The 19000-nt window shown below is 38.8% G+C and overlaps 2 protein-coding genes and 1 pseudogene across 2 annotated transcripts; 2 read left to right on the top strand and 1 right to left on the bottom strand.

Annotated features, from left to right (window-relative positions):
* The first annotated feature begins 1475 nt into the window (after positions 1 to 1475).
* On the top strand, positions 1476 to 4224 carry LOC138327187 (uncharacterized). Its single transcript, XM_069273171.1, has 2 exons — positions 1476 to 3746; positions 3916 to 4224. The coding sequence occupies exons 1-2, from the start codon at positions 1476 to 1478 to the stop codon at positions 4222 to 4224; spliced, it is 2580 nt and encodes an 859-aa protein (XP_069129272.1).
* Positions 4225 to 8325: 4101 nt separating this feature from the next.
* Positions 8326 to 12808, top strand: LOC138326931 (heat shock 70 kDa protein 12A-like; annotated as a pseudogene).
* A 964-nt stretch (positions 12809 to 13772) lies between these two features.
* On the bottom strand, positions 13773 to 18003 carry LOC138328299 (cytochrome P450 2H1-like). The gene is made up of 4 exons (XM_069275043.1): positions 17373 to 18003; positions 16408 to 16926; positions 15201 to 15641; positions 13773 to 14803 (listed from the first exon to the last, which is right to left on the bottom strand). Exons 1-4 carry the CDS (start codon positions 17725 to 17727, stop codon positions 14625 to 14627), a joined length of 1494 nt encoding a protein of 497 aa, XP_069131144.1. The 5' UTR covers positions 17728 to 18003; the 3' UTR covers positions 13773 to 14624.
* Positions 18004 to 19000: the final 997 nt, after the last annotated feature.

Genomic DNA, 19000 nt, shown 5'->3' with positions numbered 1-19000 from the left:
GAGGATGATGATGTTGTTCATCTCTCCCCTGGTTGCTCCGATATTGACCAATCTGGTTTGTCGGATGCAGATCCTCAGGTTGAGGATTTCCAGGAGGAGGGAGGGTGACCTCGAGGCTGCTGAGGTGGATGCCCAGCAGGTTTTGTCTGGGATGCGGGCCCTTAGGGCCGATGTATCTCGGATTATCGGGGCGGAGGTCTGCCCACCACCTTCCGCATCATCCATCCCGGAGTCCACCACCCTTTTGGGTTCTTTGGTGGCTCCACGGGCATCTGCTCAGTCAGATCGCTCACTGCCAGAAGGCACTATTGTGTCTTCAGCTCTGGCCACTGCCCAGTCTCGAGTTATGGAGAAGAATTCTTCTTCATCTCGCACGCCTGGGTTTGCCGGGTTGCAGCTCAGTGTTGGTGATTTATCAGAGGTTCAGGCCTCTGATTATGCCATTCACGATGGACAGCTGTCCTCTCAGCCAGCTAAGCTGGAGTCTAGAGAATTGGCAGCTTGGCCCGGCAAGTCAGAAGACCAGGTGGTGTTCGGCTCCAAGGAGCACCACAAGATGGAGAGGCTGCTGCGCCTTTCCATTCCAATTCTGTCTTATATAGACTTTCTGACGGTTAGTCTATATAGGGTATCCGATGTGCCTGAGGGTCGGATATCTGAGACAGAGCAGGCCGACATTCAGGACAGAGTTACCTCTGCCCTGAACAGGGCATTGAGAGCCTTGGCGTCTTTACAGGTGTCATTGCTCGCCAATGTCTTGTTGGCTAGGCGTTTTTCTGTGTTGAAAAACCGCCCGGTCGAAGAACCTTACCGGTCCCGATTGTTGACTGCCCCCTTCTCTGGGTCCACTCTTTTTGGAGGGACTCTTCCTTCTGTTCAGAAGGATTTGAAGGAGGATTCGGTCGCTTCTGCCCTTCTTTTGAAGAGATTGCAGACCGTGAAGGCCAGTACCTCGCAGGGGTCCGTGCCTCCCAAGAAGAAGGCTAGAACTTCAGCTCCTCAGTCTACTGCGCAGCCGAAGTCGAAGCCTTACTTCAAGGGCAACAAGGGGAAGGGTAAGAAGGGCAAGAACCCTCCTGGGGGTAAGAAGAAGAGTTCCTGACTCTTTTTCCCCCTCCTTGGCCATTCCAGACGAGGGGTCTGTTCTGGAGGACTCCGCTCCTCCGCTCCTCCAGTTTTAGATTCCGGTCCTTCTCCCGCAGGATTCAGTTTCGGGTTAGGAAGCGATTCTCCCGCCTGGGAGGGTCTCGATCTTCCTCGTCCCGATCTTCCTGTAGGAGGTCGTCTGTCCTTCTTCGTCCTTCTTCCTCTCAGAGTGGAAGGAAATCACAGAGGACACATGGGCCTTGTCTGTGGTCAAGGAGGGGTTGGGCATTCCCCTCTTGCGGGATCCGCCCTTGGCATCAAGACCTATCTTCTTCCCTCCTCCGGGGGATCCAGAAAAGGCACTTGCCATCCAGGAGGAAGTAAGGACCATGCTTTTAAAGGGCGCGGTCGAGGAGGTGCCTATGGTGGAATGCACTCCGGGCTTTTATTCCAGAATGTTTCTGGTTCGGAAAAAGTCCGGAGCTTGGCGTCCCATCATAGATCTAAGTGCCTTCAACAGGCACGTAGATTCTCCTCACTTCAAGATGGAGACTCCACGGAGCATCATAGCTTCGGTGAGAGAGGGGATGTGGGCTACTTCAGTAGATCTGAGGGATGCCTACTTTCACATTCCCATCAAGAAGTCGGCACGGAAATTCCTCCGTTTCACTTGCAACGGGAAGGTTTTTCAGTTCCGGGCCATGCCTTTCGGGCTCACGACAGCTCCTTTGGTTTTCACCAAGCTGCTGCAGGTTGTCGTGGGGTTTCTGCACTCCAGGGGAATAGATGTTCACATCTATTTCGACGATTCCCTCATGCTCCACCTAGTGCGGGAATCTTTGGTGCAGAACACCCGTCTGGTCTTGAAACTTTTGCTCAAAGTCGGCTTCATTCCTTCCAAAGAGAAGTCCGAGGTCTCCCCTTCTCGAGACTTTGTCTTCCTGGGAAACCGTTTCAACACGGTTCAGGGCATTGCCCTTCCACCTTTGGAGAAGTTCGAGAAGGCCAGAGATCTTGCTCTGACCTTCACCAGTTGGTCAAACGTCCAGGTGCGTTGGTTTCTCAGTTTTCTGGGTTATCTGAACTCCCTGGCAGATGTAGTCCCCCTTGGGAGACTTCACATCAGACCTCTCCAGATGTTTCTCCTCGCGAACTGGGTTCCTGCCAGCAGAGAATGGGAGGCTTGGCTTCCTCTCAACCAGTCCGTGAAGGAGTTTGCACGGTGGTGGACTCTCAAAGACAATGTTCTACATGGAGTTCCGTTGTCCAAGCCAGCTCCTACCATGACCTTGTTCACGGACGCGTCCATGACAGGTTGGGGGGCTTACCTCGATGGCCATGGCCGGTCGGGGGAATGGTCTGGGGATCAGCTCTCCGAGCACATCAATGTGCTGGAGATGAGGGCTGTTCTGTTGGCTTTGCAGGCTTTTCGAAAGATTCTGCATTCCAAGGTGGTTTGTGTGGCTACGGACAACTCTACAGTTGTCGCGTATCTGGAGAGACAGGGGGGGGACAAGGTCCCATGTCCTATGTGCCCTCGCTATCCGTGTTCTTCTTCTCTGTCAGGAAATGCGTTTAACTATTCTAGTCAAGCATCTTCCAGGCAGGTTGAATGTTCTGGCAGATACTCTCTCCAGGCGCCGCCAGCCGGTTCTGACAGAATGGCAACTAAATCCCTCGATCTTCGAGGGCATTTGTCAGGTGTGGGACAGGCCTCATATAGACCTTTTCGCCACTTCCCTGAACAATCAGCTGCCAACCTTTGTCTCTCCGGTGCCAGACCAATTGGCTTGGGCTGTGGACGCGCTATCTCTGGATTGGGAGGGGATGCAGGCTTATGCATTCCCTCCATTCAACCTGGTGGGCAGGGTTCTACAGAAGTTTCGGACGCATCATTGCTCCCTCCTTCTGATAGCGCCCTTGTGGCCGAGACAACCATGGTTTCCGGAGCTATTGTCGTTTCTGGTGGATGTTCCTCTGGCTCTTCCACTCAGATCCAATCTCCTGCGCCAGCCTCGGTCACGGACGATGCATTCATGTCCCGAGATCCTCCACCTTCACGCGTGAAAGCTATCTCAGGAGGCCTCGCTCAGGCAGGCTTTTCTTCGGACGTGTCAGCCCGCATCGCCCGATCAATTAGGTCTTCCTCTTCTGCCGTCTACCAGTCACGCTGGAAGATCTTCTGTGATTGGTGTATCGGCAGGAAGATTGATCCGATCAAGGCTTCTGTCCAGCTGATTGCAGATTTCCTTCTCTATTTATTTAGGGAACGGAATCTCGCCTCTGGTACTATTGCGGGATACCGCACGACTATTGCCAGTGTACTTTCTTTTCATGATAGACGAGAGGTAGGTTCTTCCACCTCGTTGTCTGCTTTGATTAGGGGCTTCAGTTTGGACAGGCCTAGGGTACGGCAGTTAGCTCCACAGTGGAACCTAGCTCTTGTGTTAGAGTCACTGAAGGGGGCTCCTTATGAGCCTTTGGGGTCTGTCTCCCTAAAGTTTTTATCTTTTAAGACTGTCTTCCTGCTTGCCTTTGCCTCAGGCCGTAGGAGGAGTGATATCCATGCTTTGTCTGTTCACTCTTCGTGCATTCGTTGGACCAGAGATAGCTCTGCCGTTACCCTTCTCACTGATCCTGCCTTTTTGGCAAAGAATCAGGTTCCTGGTTTTTCGCCCGATCCCATTAGGATTCCTTCCTTGACAGTCTCTGTTGAGTCTGAGGAGAATGATCACTTGCTGTGCCCCTGTCGAGCACTTAGGTTTTGCCTTGATAAAACTAGGGGGGGGGCGAGGTACTCGATCTCGTCTATTCTTGCCCATTAAACAGGGTCAGCAGGATATCTCCTCCCAATCCATTTCCAGATGGATATGTCAGGTGATCAAGATTGCTTATGAGCTATCTAATGATCTATCTCGGGCGAAATGTAAGGTGAGGGCTCATGAGGTTAGAGCCCTTGCAGCTTCTTTGGCTCTCCTAAATGGGTCCTCATTCCAGGACATCATGTCTGCTGCCTTTTGGCGTGGTCAGTCTACTTTCACTGACTTTTACCTCCGGTCCCTGTCCTCTCATTCTGAGGGACTGTTTTCCTTGGGTCCAGTTGTGGCGGCTCAGTCTGTGACTGTTCCTCCGCCCTAGACATGGTATTTATTTTTGGTTTTTACTGTATGCGGGCAGGCATCACGATGGTACTCCTCTATTCTCTGGGAGGTATTCCATTTTTTATCCCTTTCCTTCGAGGGGTTCCTGGAACCCCTTTTTATTCTCCCTACTGGAGCTTGTCTCCTGGATTTGACGTTTGATTGGGCTGCCTGGCTTCGGACTCTCCACTACGGTAAGACGAATTCGCATACTAAAGTTATGGTAACGTATTACTGAAATGAAATTGAGGTTTTTCAATGTAAAACCAATTATCATGATGTAATACTTACCATAACTTTATGGAGTCCCACCCTTCTGTTTCCTCCCCTTTCCTCCTCAGCCATTTTGCCCCTGTGGCTCCATTAAGGGTTTTTTGAGGAAGGGAGACCACTCTATGTTACTCTCGTCGAGTACGAGATGAGGTACCGTAGGGAGACGGGATTCTCAAATCTTATGTTTGTTGGGGCTACAAAGATGGGTGTAGGTAGCGTATTTGCATACTAAAATTATGGTAAGTATTACATCATGAAAATTGGTTTTACATTGAAAAACCTCAAGTTATATCCAACGTTATTTTTATATATAATTATGCAAATCATATTTATTGCAATGTGAAGTGTAAATGATCTCTTTCACACCTCCCTTTTTAAAAATATCCTCAAAGTGTTCATATCATATATATTGAAAGAATTTATACATATACTGTGTTCATTTCTCTCTTTCATTTTACAGTAGTTGGATTTCATGTTATATCGTACGATATTTTGTGCTCCTAGTATAACCTGTGTTGTTTTGATATATAATATTGTAAAGACTAACAATTCTGAACCAGATTAAACTTATATTACTAAACTTGATAATTCCACTAAAAATAATTTTTAAGCAAATAGTGGGCATTTAATAATATCTTAAGCTATGTTATATTTTTCTAGGAAAAGAAAAGGAAAAAAAAACCAAAAAAAATACCACTTGTCGATAAAATGATATTATTGACATTGCTTATGCATATGAAGCATAGACAGACATGTCGATTCAGTATTTTATCTCTATGGAATAGGCTCTATGTGTTATACTATTTCAACATATCCTATCTATACATATTTTATATGACATCATTTGTGCATGTGATTATGGACATTTGTCGGGTGAATTTATACCAACATGTTAAAATAGAATAAGAATTTGGTTTCACAAGGTTGGTATAATGCCATATTGATCGAGTAGGTAGAGTGAAAGCAATAGATGGTGTTAACGCCACCTAGTGAGTAGATTATTAGGAGTTGATCCCCCTGACTATGCTTTATGCCTTGACAGACCGGGTACTGTTAACCAACAATAATGATTAGATAAAGATATGAAGGAGACATTTGCATACAATGTCAATCACATTTTATAAAAATGTCATAATTGTTCTTGTTTGAAACATTTTCCAATTTTACAAAATGGTAAAACAGCACTTCTCTTCTCTACGACTTGATTAACAACAAACAAATATACACAGAGTTTGAAAAAGCAAATCAGTGTTACTAACCCAAAACATTTGAAGAAACCTCCGTATTAAAATATAAATATTAATAAATGTAAATCTTAGTATGCGAGTAGCTGTAAAAGAAAATTAACTTATTAGATTGTCTTATATTATGTTTGATGTAGCATTTATCTCGACTGCTCTTGTTAAAATATTCATTGATAATGCATTCCCAACAAAGCTTATGTATGTTTTATCGGAGAATATTTTTATCATTTGTACAATGTATGTGTATTTTTTTTATTAATAAAGTTGATTTCTATATTGAAATCGACGAATAATATGAAATTAAAAACCATAATTAAGAAGATGAATGGCAGCATAAAGATCGCAAAAATTATAGCATGGCAAAAATTGTACGTATACAAATGTGTTCAGTATAGTAGTGACATATACCGCACAGTTTACAGTCGTGTTTACACCATTTTAGTGAAACCGGAACTGCACTGGGACCGAAACGTATAGAGCGCCATCTATTTTGGAGATAGGGGGACGTAACAGACATATGTTGCACATGTCTCGTTACAGATACTGTACACATGGACATTTTCGCGCGTGGATATTTTCGCTGAACTGTTTGCGGTGTAATAATATTCGCGATATGTTTTTTCGATTCATATGTCAAAAAATGTACTTGCTGATATTTTTGCGGGTAGAAATTTTTCGCGGATATTTAACAAAATCGAATTGAGCGAAAATTTTCACGCTGCGAATAATTTGCTCTTTACAGTATATCAGAGGCAGCATGTTTTAATCTCCAATTAAAAAAAAATGATACAGTGCAATGTTTGTACCTTTTGATATTGAAGAACAAGAGCAGCCGTTTAAGTCATTATTTAATAGTGCTCTATTGACCATATATTCATAACATTAACATCTATTGATATCTTTGTACAATTGAGTATATTGTTAATTTGAATGAATAAGAATATAAGAAAGTCATTTACTTGTGTTGTATTCTTTTCAAATGTTTCCGAAATTGGATGCTTTCCAACTACAACAAGTGTTTCCTGACCAAAGAAAATAAAGACAAAACAATATAATAACAACTAGCACACAACCCGCTACTTTCGTACAATCAATTCTTCTCTGTAGATGCCTCCTTTGAATAATTTGAATATTTAAATAAATGAATGTTATATTTAAGTAAAAAAAACCAGCATTGTTATTTTTCTGATTTTTTTAAAATTTTTATTTTTTTTATTTTTCTTTGGTTATGAAACACTTTCAGTTTTAGTCGAAAAGCATCTTATTTCGGAAACAGATGCGGTGTGCTGCACGGTGTCTTTGGCGGTACGATTCTGTGAGATGACACTATAAAATGGACAAGAGTTCGGCAATGATAAAAAATGTGACACAGTCTAACGACTTATGTAATTAGACTTAATCATAGCACCGTCTTACAAAATACAGTGCCGCGCAACACATTTATCAAATTGATGTCAGGAGAGCTCGAGGTCGTCCATCACATTTAAAGATTACTCGAATAGATGTTTTATATAGAGCTAGCTATAACACAAAACCAACACTGAATTCCAAATAAACCAAGTGGCGGTTTATAATGGGTTTACACTTTGATTTTTGTGTTAAAGATCCATATAAAAAATCTATTCAAGTTACAGTTCAATCTTACCCTGTCTTTTCCGAATTCCGTTGAAGACTCTTATTCCAATAAAATCATTACGCCGTTTTTCAGCCAGTCATAGCCAACGGCACAAACGATGACGTCATTTTTTACATTATGAGATAATTTTATGCCAATGAAAATGCTTGTTATTAGCGAAATAGCAGTATAAGTTCTCTTTTATAATAACACAAATTCTTTTGTGGCGCATTTTTATGTTATAGTAGTTTAGTTTGGCCAATAATTGTGTCGCTTTCAAAATTTCAAGAAGATTCACTTTCAAGAATTCAAACTTTATTCGAGGATGATTTTTTTTTGGAATTAATGATGAATGTAAATCGAATACGAAAGTTTGTTTACTGTTACAGTATATTATGCCCAGAATTCATAACTTGTAAGACGAAAAGCTTTGCAACTTGTATACAATTCTGTGAATTGGGTGACATAGCCACTTCCATCTAGTGATGTGTACTATGTTGTTTGTGAATTTTAACGGAAATGACATTTTTAAGTTTGAGTTCACTTGTACCCGATCCTATTGTTAACATGGCAATAGAAGTTGTATAAATTAAACTTTTCTGGTTTTATTTTTTGTTATATGTTACAAACTTTAAAGATATGTATTGATATTCTATTCTGTTCGCGAAATATTTGAAATCGCTGTCGCGCTTTCTAGCGAAACTGCTCGAAAATTTTATATCGCGCAAATAAAGTAATTTGGATTGTTTGCATTTAGTGCTACTGTCATAGAGCACTACTCGGAATTTGGTGTACAGTTTCATTTGAACATACGCGATAACTATAAAGTATCTTTATCAAGCACAGGTAATAAGTATTCTTTATCCCGACACTGATACACTTACTGCATGCACGTTATCTTTAGGATAGTTTTATATTTGTTTACGAAAGGAAATATCAAAACTGTAGTTCAAAGTTGTACCGATAACAATATCTAGAGGAGGCGTATTTACTGGTGTGAAGGATTACTGAGTGAGTATTTGTAACGGACAGTAGGCGTGTGAATGTAAGTATAATGTATCCTCGATATTGCCTTGTTGTTTCATCTAATTTTGAATTTTGGTGGTGAATCGGAAAGATAGTTTTACATATGAATGCATATTTAGGTTTGCTTTTAAAGCAAATGCAGATCCTATCATACGTTGGTATTGCAGAGATGATTTATAGAAAATATCAAAATCTGTCCTTTACTTGACGACTTGGTTGTGTTTGGTGTTAGGCTTTATTCCCCTCTTACTAACAGTCAGGGTCGAGTAGGAAGGTCGCCATTGGGCGCCGTGAGTTTTGGGAGGCTGTACTATATTTGTGTTGTGGTTTTGGAACCTTTGCCTTTTTTTTTGGGGGGGGGGGGGGGCTGTACTATATTTGTGTTGTGTTTTTGGAACCTTTACCCTTTTTATAGTGCTATTTCATTGAAACATGTCGCGGAAGACACATATCAAGCACACCCCTCCCGATCACATTATACTAACGATTAGCAAACCAGTCGTCCGACTCCTTTTATGCGGAGTAGCGGACAGGACAGTTAAAAGTGCATTCACCACTGGGTTGAACGTTTAACACAAGGCCTTAAGTGGGGCAGTCAATTGATTATATGAGTTTAAATTATTTAATGAAATTACCACATTGATGAATTGGATTTAGCTCTTCAAAATGCGCATACTTTAATGCAAATGTAAATAATTTGAAGCAGTATAAAGGAAAGAATTTATATAGGCTTCGACTGTTTCAAAAAATATATGAACTTAAGAATCATTTAATATCCTATATGTCTCATTTGTGTTTTGTTTTACAACCGTAACCCTATGGTATGCTTGAGAGCACTGGCTTTTTACATTTTCCATATGATGTTGTTTTAATCAATGCAGATAATGGCACAAGAATCCCCGTGTAAGGACCGTCTTGTGGTAGCGGCAATTGACTTTGGAACAACCTATTCCGGTTATGCTTTCTCTTTCCGTGACGACTATCAAAAAGACCCCCTTAAGATAGAATTGAATCAACTATGGAATTCAGGAAGTGTTGTCTCCGAGAAGACTCCAACTTGTCTGCTGCTCGATCCGGACAAGAAATTCTTAGCCTTTGGATACGAGGCTGAAAATGAATATAGCCAGCTTATTGAAGATTCCGAAGATGATGACAGAATGTACGAAAACTACTACTACTTCAGACGATTCAAGATGTCTCTTCACCAACATTCTGGGGTAGGTTAAACGGAAATGTATTCCAGAAAGTTCTTGGCAAAAGATCGAAACAATTCTGAAACGGTATGGCATGTTGCGATTTCCCGTGAGAACTGAGTTGAATAAAAGCATTAGAACACAGGTTTTAGTCAATTAATATTTGAAAACTCGAAAAACGTACATAAATTTATTTCACATGGAATTTCCAGGTAGGTATGAATATCACTAAACCTGCAGGTTATAAATTATGAATAGTCGATATCTTTCCCGGTGGCTAAAATATGTACTTTAAATATATCAAAAGATTAAAAATATAGTGTTATATCATAGGGGTTCAAAGAGAAATATCGCATGGGGGCAAATCGATGAATGTAACGAAGACATTTTTTCGCAGGTATGTATTGCTTGCTGACTAATCAAAATATATATGCTAGAAATGTGACAGTATACCATTATTGTCTTAAGGGCCTGACCAGAGAGACAATGATAGTTGATGAGACTGGGAAGAAGCTGTCGGCCATGTTGGTGATATCTCTGTCTATAGGCTACATGAAGGATTACCTCATGTCTCTCATCAACAAGAGATGTATCGGGATTGATGAGGACGATATCCATTGGATCATCACCATACCGGCCATCTGGGAGGATTCCGCCAAACAGTTCATGCGGGAAGCTGCAGTAAATGTACGTACTTTATTGAAATTGCACTCATCTACATTGTGTAGTTTGTTATGATATGCAGTGATTATTAACTTAAACATTCCATTTGATATATGTTGATAGTGTTAAACACATGTGATTAATTAACCAATAATTAACATTTGTTGAGGATAATAGAGTGTTTAACTAACCTGGTAGACTCCAATAATAACCGATGACAGTGAATATTTATATCAGCTCTGTGTTAAAGGGACAATGAAGTTGAACGTTTATAGTCAAATAAAACATCTTCTTCTCACAGTATGGAATTAAATCTGACCAACTGTCCTTTGCTCTCGAACCGGAAGCTGCGTCACTCTACTGTCATTCGGTGAAAGTAGTTCTGGCCGATGGGGAGACTCCTGCAGATAACAGTACGAAGAGACAAGGAGTGGTATTGGATGATGAGCACATACCTCAAAGTATTGGTCTGAAGAGGAAAGAATTGCGACGCTCAAAGCTCGGCGAGAAATGTATGATACTAGACCTCGGCGGTAGGTATTCTAGAATCCGTCCCTAAAATAACCATTAAGCGTCTATAATCATTTTTCTGGCTGTCCTCTTTTCGACCTGCTGTTTGCTGCTTATACCATGGCGCTCACATCATGCTTTAATTCATATCCTTTCAATTAACATTTAAGATTATTGTTGCTTTTGCTAAGCTTGGATATTGAGAGAGAAAATCACCGGTCAACGGTCAGTGCATAAGTAAACTATCGAGCTCACGAATCAGAGGTTAAGTGTTATGGTAGAACGTAGGACGCCTAGGCCACTCTATCAACACGGGCATAAGAGACTTCTGAACTTTATCACAAATGAAAATGAAAAGAATAATACCGGGTATATGGTTCATGTAGATAGGAAAGTTATGCAATTTTTGGTTCTGTTGAATTAGTTTAAAGTCCTATTACAAGCCGGGGTCATTTAAGAACGTGCCAGATTTTAGATGGCGGAGGAAACCGGAGTATCAGGAGAAAAAGTATACAATAAATGTGTACTTATACCATTAGAGATTATCGACATCATTGACATTAGCAAGGCAAAAACAAATAAATCAATAATTTTATGTTGTAAAATAAACGATGAACTGTTGTTGTTGTTATTTCAACACAAATATATTATCATTAAACAGGGGGAACAGCTGATATCACAGTACACGAACGGCAGATGAATGACAGTCTGAGGGAGATACACGAACCCTCGGGAGGTCCTTGGGGAGGAACGGCTGTCGATAGAGAGTTCTTCACATTTCTGTCCAAGTTCTTTGGAAGAAAAGTGATGGAGAACTTCAAAAAGAAGAGTATGTCTGATTACGTGGATTTTTGCAGAGCGTTTGAAATTAAGAAACGAACAATTGACTTTGAATCAACTAGACCAGTGAGCCTGAAATTTCCAGCAACCTTTAAAGAGGCGTGTGATGAAAGCTCCAACCTCTTTCTCAATGATGCACTAAACAAGTCGCAATATTCCGGAAAGGTTTTGTTGGTAGGAGACAAAATGAAAATAGATGCAAAAATCGTGAAAGGATTTTTTGAAGTACCGATTCAGGAAATTGTCAACCATGTGAACAAGTTGTTGAAAAAAGTAGGAAAGATTGAAATGATCATGATGGTTGGAGGTTTTCAGATTGTCCTCTTGTCGACAAAGCCATTCGCGACAACTTCCCTTGTATTCAGATTTTGAATCCTAAGGACAGCGTCCTCGCAGTTTTGAAAGGCGCGGTGATATTTGGTCACAGACCAACGGCAGTGGAATCTAGAATAGCAAGGTATACGTACGGCTATAAAATATGGCCGAAATTTGACCCTACAATTCATCCACTAAATCGCAAGGTGAGTCTTGGAGGCAATGCATGTTGCAAGGAAGTTTTTCATCCATACATTCAAAAAGGCAGTGAGGTGAAATGCGGTGATTCTGTTAGTTCTACACATTGCCCTGTAAACGATACCCAAAAGGACTTGAGCATCAACATTTACGTTTCAACAGAGAAGGATACGAAATATATAACCGATCCAAACGTACGCCATCTTGGAACTATCCAGCTTCCACTTCCGGTGAACAAGTCTGGACAAAGCAGAAAGGTGAAATCACGTCTTTATTTTGGAGCGACAGAAGTAATGGTTGAGACGATAGAAGTTGCCACCGGCACTGTTCACAAGGCGACATTTGACTGCTTGTAAACGTCTTCAAGCACATATCTAAATGTCTTGGAGCTATCCTCATAAGACAGCTTCCGCACACTAAAAAAAAGCAAAAAAAAAACAAAAAAAAAAAAAAACAAAAAAAAAAAAACAGCTGAAGTGGAGCAGGTCAACGTGGAACAGTGGTTACTAACAAGAATTATTGTTTGAAGACAACGCCAGAAAGATTTTGTATCCATAGAAACTGACATCTAATACTCACATAGTTTTCAAACATTTATTTCATAGTTTGCACAAAATCCCTATCATGTTATGGTATATGAACTATAAACAGTTTATTGATGAATGTGAAGACGACTTTATCCGACTTTTAATTAAACTGCCAAAAAATAACATCTCTTTATCTAGTATGTAGTATGTAGTAAATTGTTTTACTATTTTTCCATTTAATGTTGCTATATGTCTTATTTGTTTAGATTGAAAAAGAGATATAAATGTACTTTAAATATGTAAATGTTCATCATGCCAATACTTTATGATAATATAATCTTGTCCTCTTATCAGGTAGTAAATAGTATACAGTAATGATATGAGCGCGGTATAACTGATATAACGTCTTTCTTGGAACTGTTTACTGAATAAATTTTTGAAAAAAATGACTTCAATAGTGTAATTGATTAAGGAATGATTTTTAAAGTATTGTTTGTTGTTTTACTGGTGTGTAAACTTGCATTTTTTGTACAGATATTTTAAATGGCGCGGTAGCGTTAGTTTCTTGCGTCATGTTGAAATAAAGACTCTGTCGAAATGCAGTTTACACACCAGTATAAAACAAACGCGCGTCATGTTGGAATATCTGTACAAAAAATGCAGGTTAAATAAAATTATGTTCTTTAATGTTATACGATTGTTGGAACAGCCGTTCAATTGATGGAATCCCGGAACAGCTGGCTTCAATTTGGCGGGAAATGTTGACTAATTCAGAGTACAAAAATATAGTTCCACATTAACTTTATCTTTTTTTTCATCCTATTTACACAATATTTGATGATTTTTTTATGTGCTGAGTTATAATCTAAGATTTACATTACATTCATACATGCAGTGTATTGAAGATTTTTCATACAGATACAATAGGCCTAATCGGATGCGCATTCACTTGCGGAAGTCAGTGTTCCGGTGTGTGTATTCTTGCGCGGTAACCACTGCGTTTACGCAATTGTAAACGATTTTGCAGTTGGTAAGGTTATATTGCAAAGAGAAAACGGAAATCTTAATGTATGAAATTATATTTAAAAAAGAATAATCTAAGAAAATATTGTTATGGATGAAAACCGTAAAAACATTGACGCTAATGTTTTCATGTTTAATAAATCAATGATATAGAAAATGTATTGATTATATCCATCCATGAACAAAATTACGCCATGCAATCAAACATATATTTGAGAGAAAAATACAGACGTAGTGTTGTTTTTGTTTGCAATTATCAGAACTTGCCAATATGCATGAATTAAATTTTTCTTCCATTGACATTTAGGTTCATTGATAGTTCAACTTACACAGGTGTCACATACATCCCAAAATCTCAAATGAGATTATAGGGTCCTAATGCGTAGCATTAAACAATAATAGCGATACTATCTTCAATTAACTGTACAAAATATGCAATTAAACACAAGTTAGGATTTGACTACCTATCGTTTCATCACTTTCTTACCAGAATGCACTGAATGTTGCAGGCATTCATGATCTGCTGGAACAACATTCAACTTCAAGGCCTTCTCAGATAAAGAGCATTTGCACGAATACCAGCTAAATTATAGAATAAATAAGGTAGGTTCCTATAATATATTTTTAATATATGTATATTAAACCATATTTATAACGAAGTGATTTTGTTCATCCCCAGAGTCCTATTATAACAGTTTTACTGAATGTCTTTAACATGGTGAAAAATATAAATGGTTCTTTCACCAACATTGTCAAAAAAAAAAAAAAAAAAAAAAAAAAAAAACGAAAAAAAAGAAACAAACAAAACAAATCACACAACGAAAATACGTTGATAGAGGTCAACCTCATTTCAAAAGCTGAACACTTTCATAATTCAAAACATAAATACATATACATAAACATTAATGTTTCTCCCAAATGTTCGTATTCTACTTGGCGAGGAGTGTTTATTTTTTCCACATGACGCATATCTAAAGCTTAATCGCTCTGAGTTTGAAAGGTTTTGGAGATTTTGTCATTCCCATAATTCCTTGTAAGGATGGAAGGCACGCTGGATCTTCAGGTAGCAACCGAAAGTTTTGAACAAGTGAAGTCAGGAACAAGAAGAGTTCCATTTTCGCCAAAGCCTCCCCGGGGCATAGTCTTCTTCCTGAAATTATATGGACATCAAAATTAAGAAAAGAAGGAATAAAGCTCTCTCGGGGTGGTAGAAATAACATACAATGTAAAACCAGCAGACATTATGAGTTAAGCTACCCAATACAATAATTTCTCTGCCTTTCAGGGACTCATCATCAATTGCATTTACGTGGACAAAAATTGACAAAAATGATGGAAAATGTTCAATGTAAACCAATACACATAGTAACTTTCTGATTGGAATTATCCTTTCGGGAAACATATTTGTTGTATTATGTTAAATGTTTTGATAAGCCAAAAAATGTTTTATGGGTATAACCAATCTCCTGTCCCAGTGCAATGTATATAAAGACTGGAAAACAATTTAGACAAAACAATTTTATTGTGTCCATTATCAAAACGCTTACCAACAGAGAAAGCCGTAACTTTGTCACTTCTGGTAACTTTTTCGTCGTCCCCGATAAATCGAGATGGACAGAACGTATCCGGATGAGGAAATAATTTAGGGTCATTCAGTACTGAGTCAAGGTTAGGGACAAGGATGGCTTCAGTGGGAATGAAGAAGCCCTTGTACATACTATCCTTGGAAGCCCCGTGTGCGACTGCGAGTGGTGCTACATTTGCATGTCGCAAGACTTCCAGAATGAAAGCCTCGAAATAAGGCATGTTTGGTTTGTCGGAAATGGAAGGAGCCCGAGACCTTCCGATAACTGTATCTACTTCCTGTCGTAGTCGGTCCTGTATGTCTCTGTAATGTAAAAGGTAGAGGACTGCCCAACGAATGCTTGTCGCTGTCGTTTCCGTTCCGGCGGAGAACAAATTTCCGATTAATGTCGTGAGGTTGTCAACTGAAAGTAGACAAAGGACATCAGCCTGACGTTTATTGTAGTTGTATACAATGTCCTATTGTTCCTTTGTATATTTATAACTATATACATAATGTATAGACTATTTTCAATGTTCCACATACAATTTAACTTGGGAGCAAATAAAGGAAAAAATGACACGAATATGACGTCTAATAATCAATATTTACATTTACTTGTCACTTCTACTATATAAACTAACCAAGGCAAAGTGAAGTATATGACGGTATAACTGACATATAAAACGTGACCATTATGACGTCACTTATGTTGACGTGGTGACGTCAACTGATCATCGTCAAAATGGCTGTTTCATCTTGTTGATTAAATCGTCGTTGATAAACCGTTTTCCTGTTATAGCTTAAATAATGTTAATGCAGAAATCCTAAAATGAATTGATAATGTAAATATAAGCATTAAACTATTTTCCTATGGCATCTATGGTCTATATAGATGCCATAGCTTTGCAGACAATCATCTCATAATGCGCTAGCATCTGACATCTATAAAGACCATCTATGTCATAGGAAGATAGTTTAATGCTTAATTTGTCATTGAAATGCATTTCAAAAAGTGTCTTTTAAAGAAAATAACCATATTTAGTCTATTGCTTTTATGATGGGGCCATTATTACTTCATTATAAAATGTTTATTACTTCAAATTAGTATGTTTCGTACTGTTTATACACACGTGTGGTTATAAACATTTTTATGGCTATACACAATGCACGTGCATCACGACACTCACCAGTAAAAATTGTGTTGATCTGACCAATGTGACGCGTCTGTTCTTTGAGAAAGGCATCAGTAAAATCCCGAATGTTAGATTCGTCAAAATCCTCTCGATGAGATTGAATCTGATCCACAAAGAACCGCCTTATTTTGGTTGTATTCCTCAGCAGACGTTTAGCTCCGAACAAGTCACCCGGTAAAAATCTTAGAAACGGGAAAATCCCAATTATACCAGTTTGTCCTACAAGCTTGAAATTTTGGTCCAGTAAATCTAGAAGGGTTTCGAATGCCTCATCGCCATGTTCGAACCTTCGTCCAAATATCAGACTGCAAATAACATTTGATACACTTGTGTAACAAACATTTTTAATGTCAAATGGTTCGCCATTTGTATTACTGATAACTGTCAAAAAGGCTTCCACCTCTTCCATGAGTTTCGCCTCCATGGACTGTTTTCCAAACCCGAAGTCTCGGAGAGCGCTAATAGTAAACGCCCTGGTCCCTTTCCAGAGATTTCCTGAACTTCCAGAAATACCTGTGATAAAACGATTCTGATTAGTTTGAAACAAAAACAATTTCTTTCAAAAATACCACTCAGTATATGTGCTCTATATTATTGTAACTGTATGTCTTATCAAGAAATACTTTATATGCACGGAGTTTTCTTTCCAAAATTGTCATGTCATTACCTTGGATTGTTTTTCGTTTTTTTTTGTGAGAACATAGAACTGCAAAGAGCAAAATCAATTGATAGCAAATATGTGTTATACCCCTTACTCTATTTTCAAATTATTTCTCGTTGGACTCTTTTCCTATTTGTTGCATTTAACTCTTTAGCCTTTGACCTTAAAGAATATATTCAACGATTTTAATCAAGCAATTAATATTTTATACTTTTTCATCATTTTTCAAATGTTATACAATGTTACGATCACTCCAAATATGCAAGAATGACTAATACATATGTATTAGTTTTCCTACCTCGTCCTCTAGACATTATCTCCATAATATAAGTCTTTGGTCTGTCGGAGAAGATGTCGCCATTTTTAGTAAAAGCTTCCTTTAAAGTTTCGTAGCCATTGAAGATGATGAATAAATGACCGCCCATGCGCAGACTGAATACATCACCATAGGTCTTCCTGAGTTTCCGAAATGTTTGAAGCTGTTTATCCTTGGATCTGAGATAGCCCATGTTTCCTATGAAGGGCAGCGGTTGTGGTCCAGGAGGGACATGGGCCCATCGTCTCCAGCCAATGTAATATCGACCGAGAATGAAGACTGTTGATAGTAAGGCTATCTGGTAGAGATAGTCAGTTACGGTGTGTTGTAAGTACATAATGGTGGTTCTGGATGGGTCGACGATTTAAGATCCACAGATTCTAGTGATGTCCTTCAATAATCATATTTGTGAAAGGAGAATGGTCATCCAGGATTAGTTTATGCATTTATAGCTGTAATTGTGAACCGCTTGCTGACAACAGGAAGTACATCGGGGATAGACCGGAAGTAGTTTTCCTGTTTGCATTATCACAATATAACTACAATATGCAGCTAGATAGATATATATAAACATACAAATCCAATTGAAAACATTAGTCATTGAAGGAGGAAGTTTTTACGACGACAATTAAACTTTTCATAGAATGGGCGACATATCAAACGTGCTCCAATACACGTTCCTGAAACCAAGAGGACACTTTGTGTTGTGAAAGATTAAGTAATTTCTTCCTGTTTAGCACTTATCGTCCAGTGGTTTTAAACAAAAACATGTGGTTATATAAACGCATATGTTTCAATGAGAGATTTTTATGACATGGGATTTATCTTTTAAGGAATAAAAATAAAATATACCTTCATCTTTACATCTCCATACCAAAAATATGAAGGCATTGCATATTGTCTCTTTTGCTTTCTACGTTAAAGGCTCACTACCGATTTATTATATAACAAATAAATAAATGTGAATGTAAAACGAAATTATTAAAACTAATAATTTCGAAGAGTATCAAAATTATCAATTTGTCGTTAGTAGTATTCTCATCATCGCCTTCTGAACAATTTATTCAAATATTATTGGCAAATTTTCATAATGCATTTAATGGCATGTTTCCCGCAGTCATCCTAAATCATCGCGCGTTAGTTAACTATCACTACGCCAGAGTGTAAAGCAACAAAATGGATCTTCACGAAGGAAATATTGTATTCTTATGGCGTTGTAGCCTTATCTTAGGTTATAAAAGTAAAATTTCTCATGTTATTGTGGCTTTTAAAAAAGAAAATTGTTTCGGAAACGTAGTAGGATTTTAAAACACTTGTAGTTTTAGGATCGAGTGTAGGAGATAAACTGATTTGGCGTTGTTTTGCTATAGTCACCTCTCATCTTTGTTAACTAGTTAATATAGATTAGCGTTCATAATCAAATATGTAATCAGAAAATTTCTATTTATCATCAATCAGTTTACGGTAACGAACACGCTCATGAAAAGTGTGATGAATATATCTAATATTATTCTTTTTAACTTGTCAATATAGATTAGCTTTCATAATCAGATAATCTTTTTTGAAGATTACTGATTACCATCCATCAATTTACGAGACCGAACACTCTC

This window comes from Argopecten irradians, chromosome 7 (genome assembly GCF_041381155.1).
Source record: "Argopecten irradians isolate NY chromosome 7, Ai_NY, whole genome shotgun sequence".
NCBI lineage: Eukaryota > Metazoa > Mollusca > Bivalvia > Pectinida > Pectinidae > Argopecten > Argopecten irradians.
Note: the sequence above shows the minus strand (reverse complement) of the source record. Positions and strands in the feature narration are given on the sequence as shown.

Excerpts from the sequence above, each read along its gene's own strand:
- LOC138328299 (XM_069275043.1), bottom strand. The coding sequence starts at position 17,727 with ATGTACTTACAACACACCGTAACTGACTATCTCTACCAGATAGCCTTA. Across the intron at positions 15,642-16,407 it reads GATCAACACAATTTTTACTG|TTGACAACCTCACGACATTA; the intron begins GTGAGTGTCGTG and ends GTCTACTTTCAG. Across the intron at positions 14,804-15,200 it reads AGTTACGGCTTTCTCTGTTG|GAAGAAGACTATGCCCCGGG; the intron begins GTAAGCGTTTTG and ends ATATAATTTCAG.
- LOC138327187 (XM_069273171.1), top strand. The coding sequence starts at position 1,476 with ATGCTTTTAAAGGGCGCGGTCGAGGAGGTGCCTATGGTGGAATGCACT. Across the intron at positions 3,747-3,915 it reads CCTTTTTGGCAAAGAATCAG|GGTCAGCAGGATATCTCCTC; the intron begins GTTCCTGGTTTT and ends CCCATTAAACAG.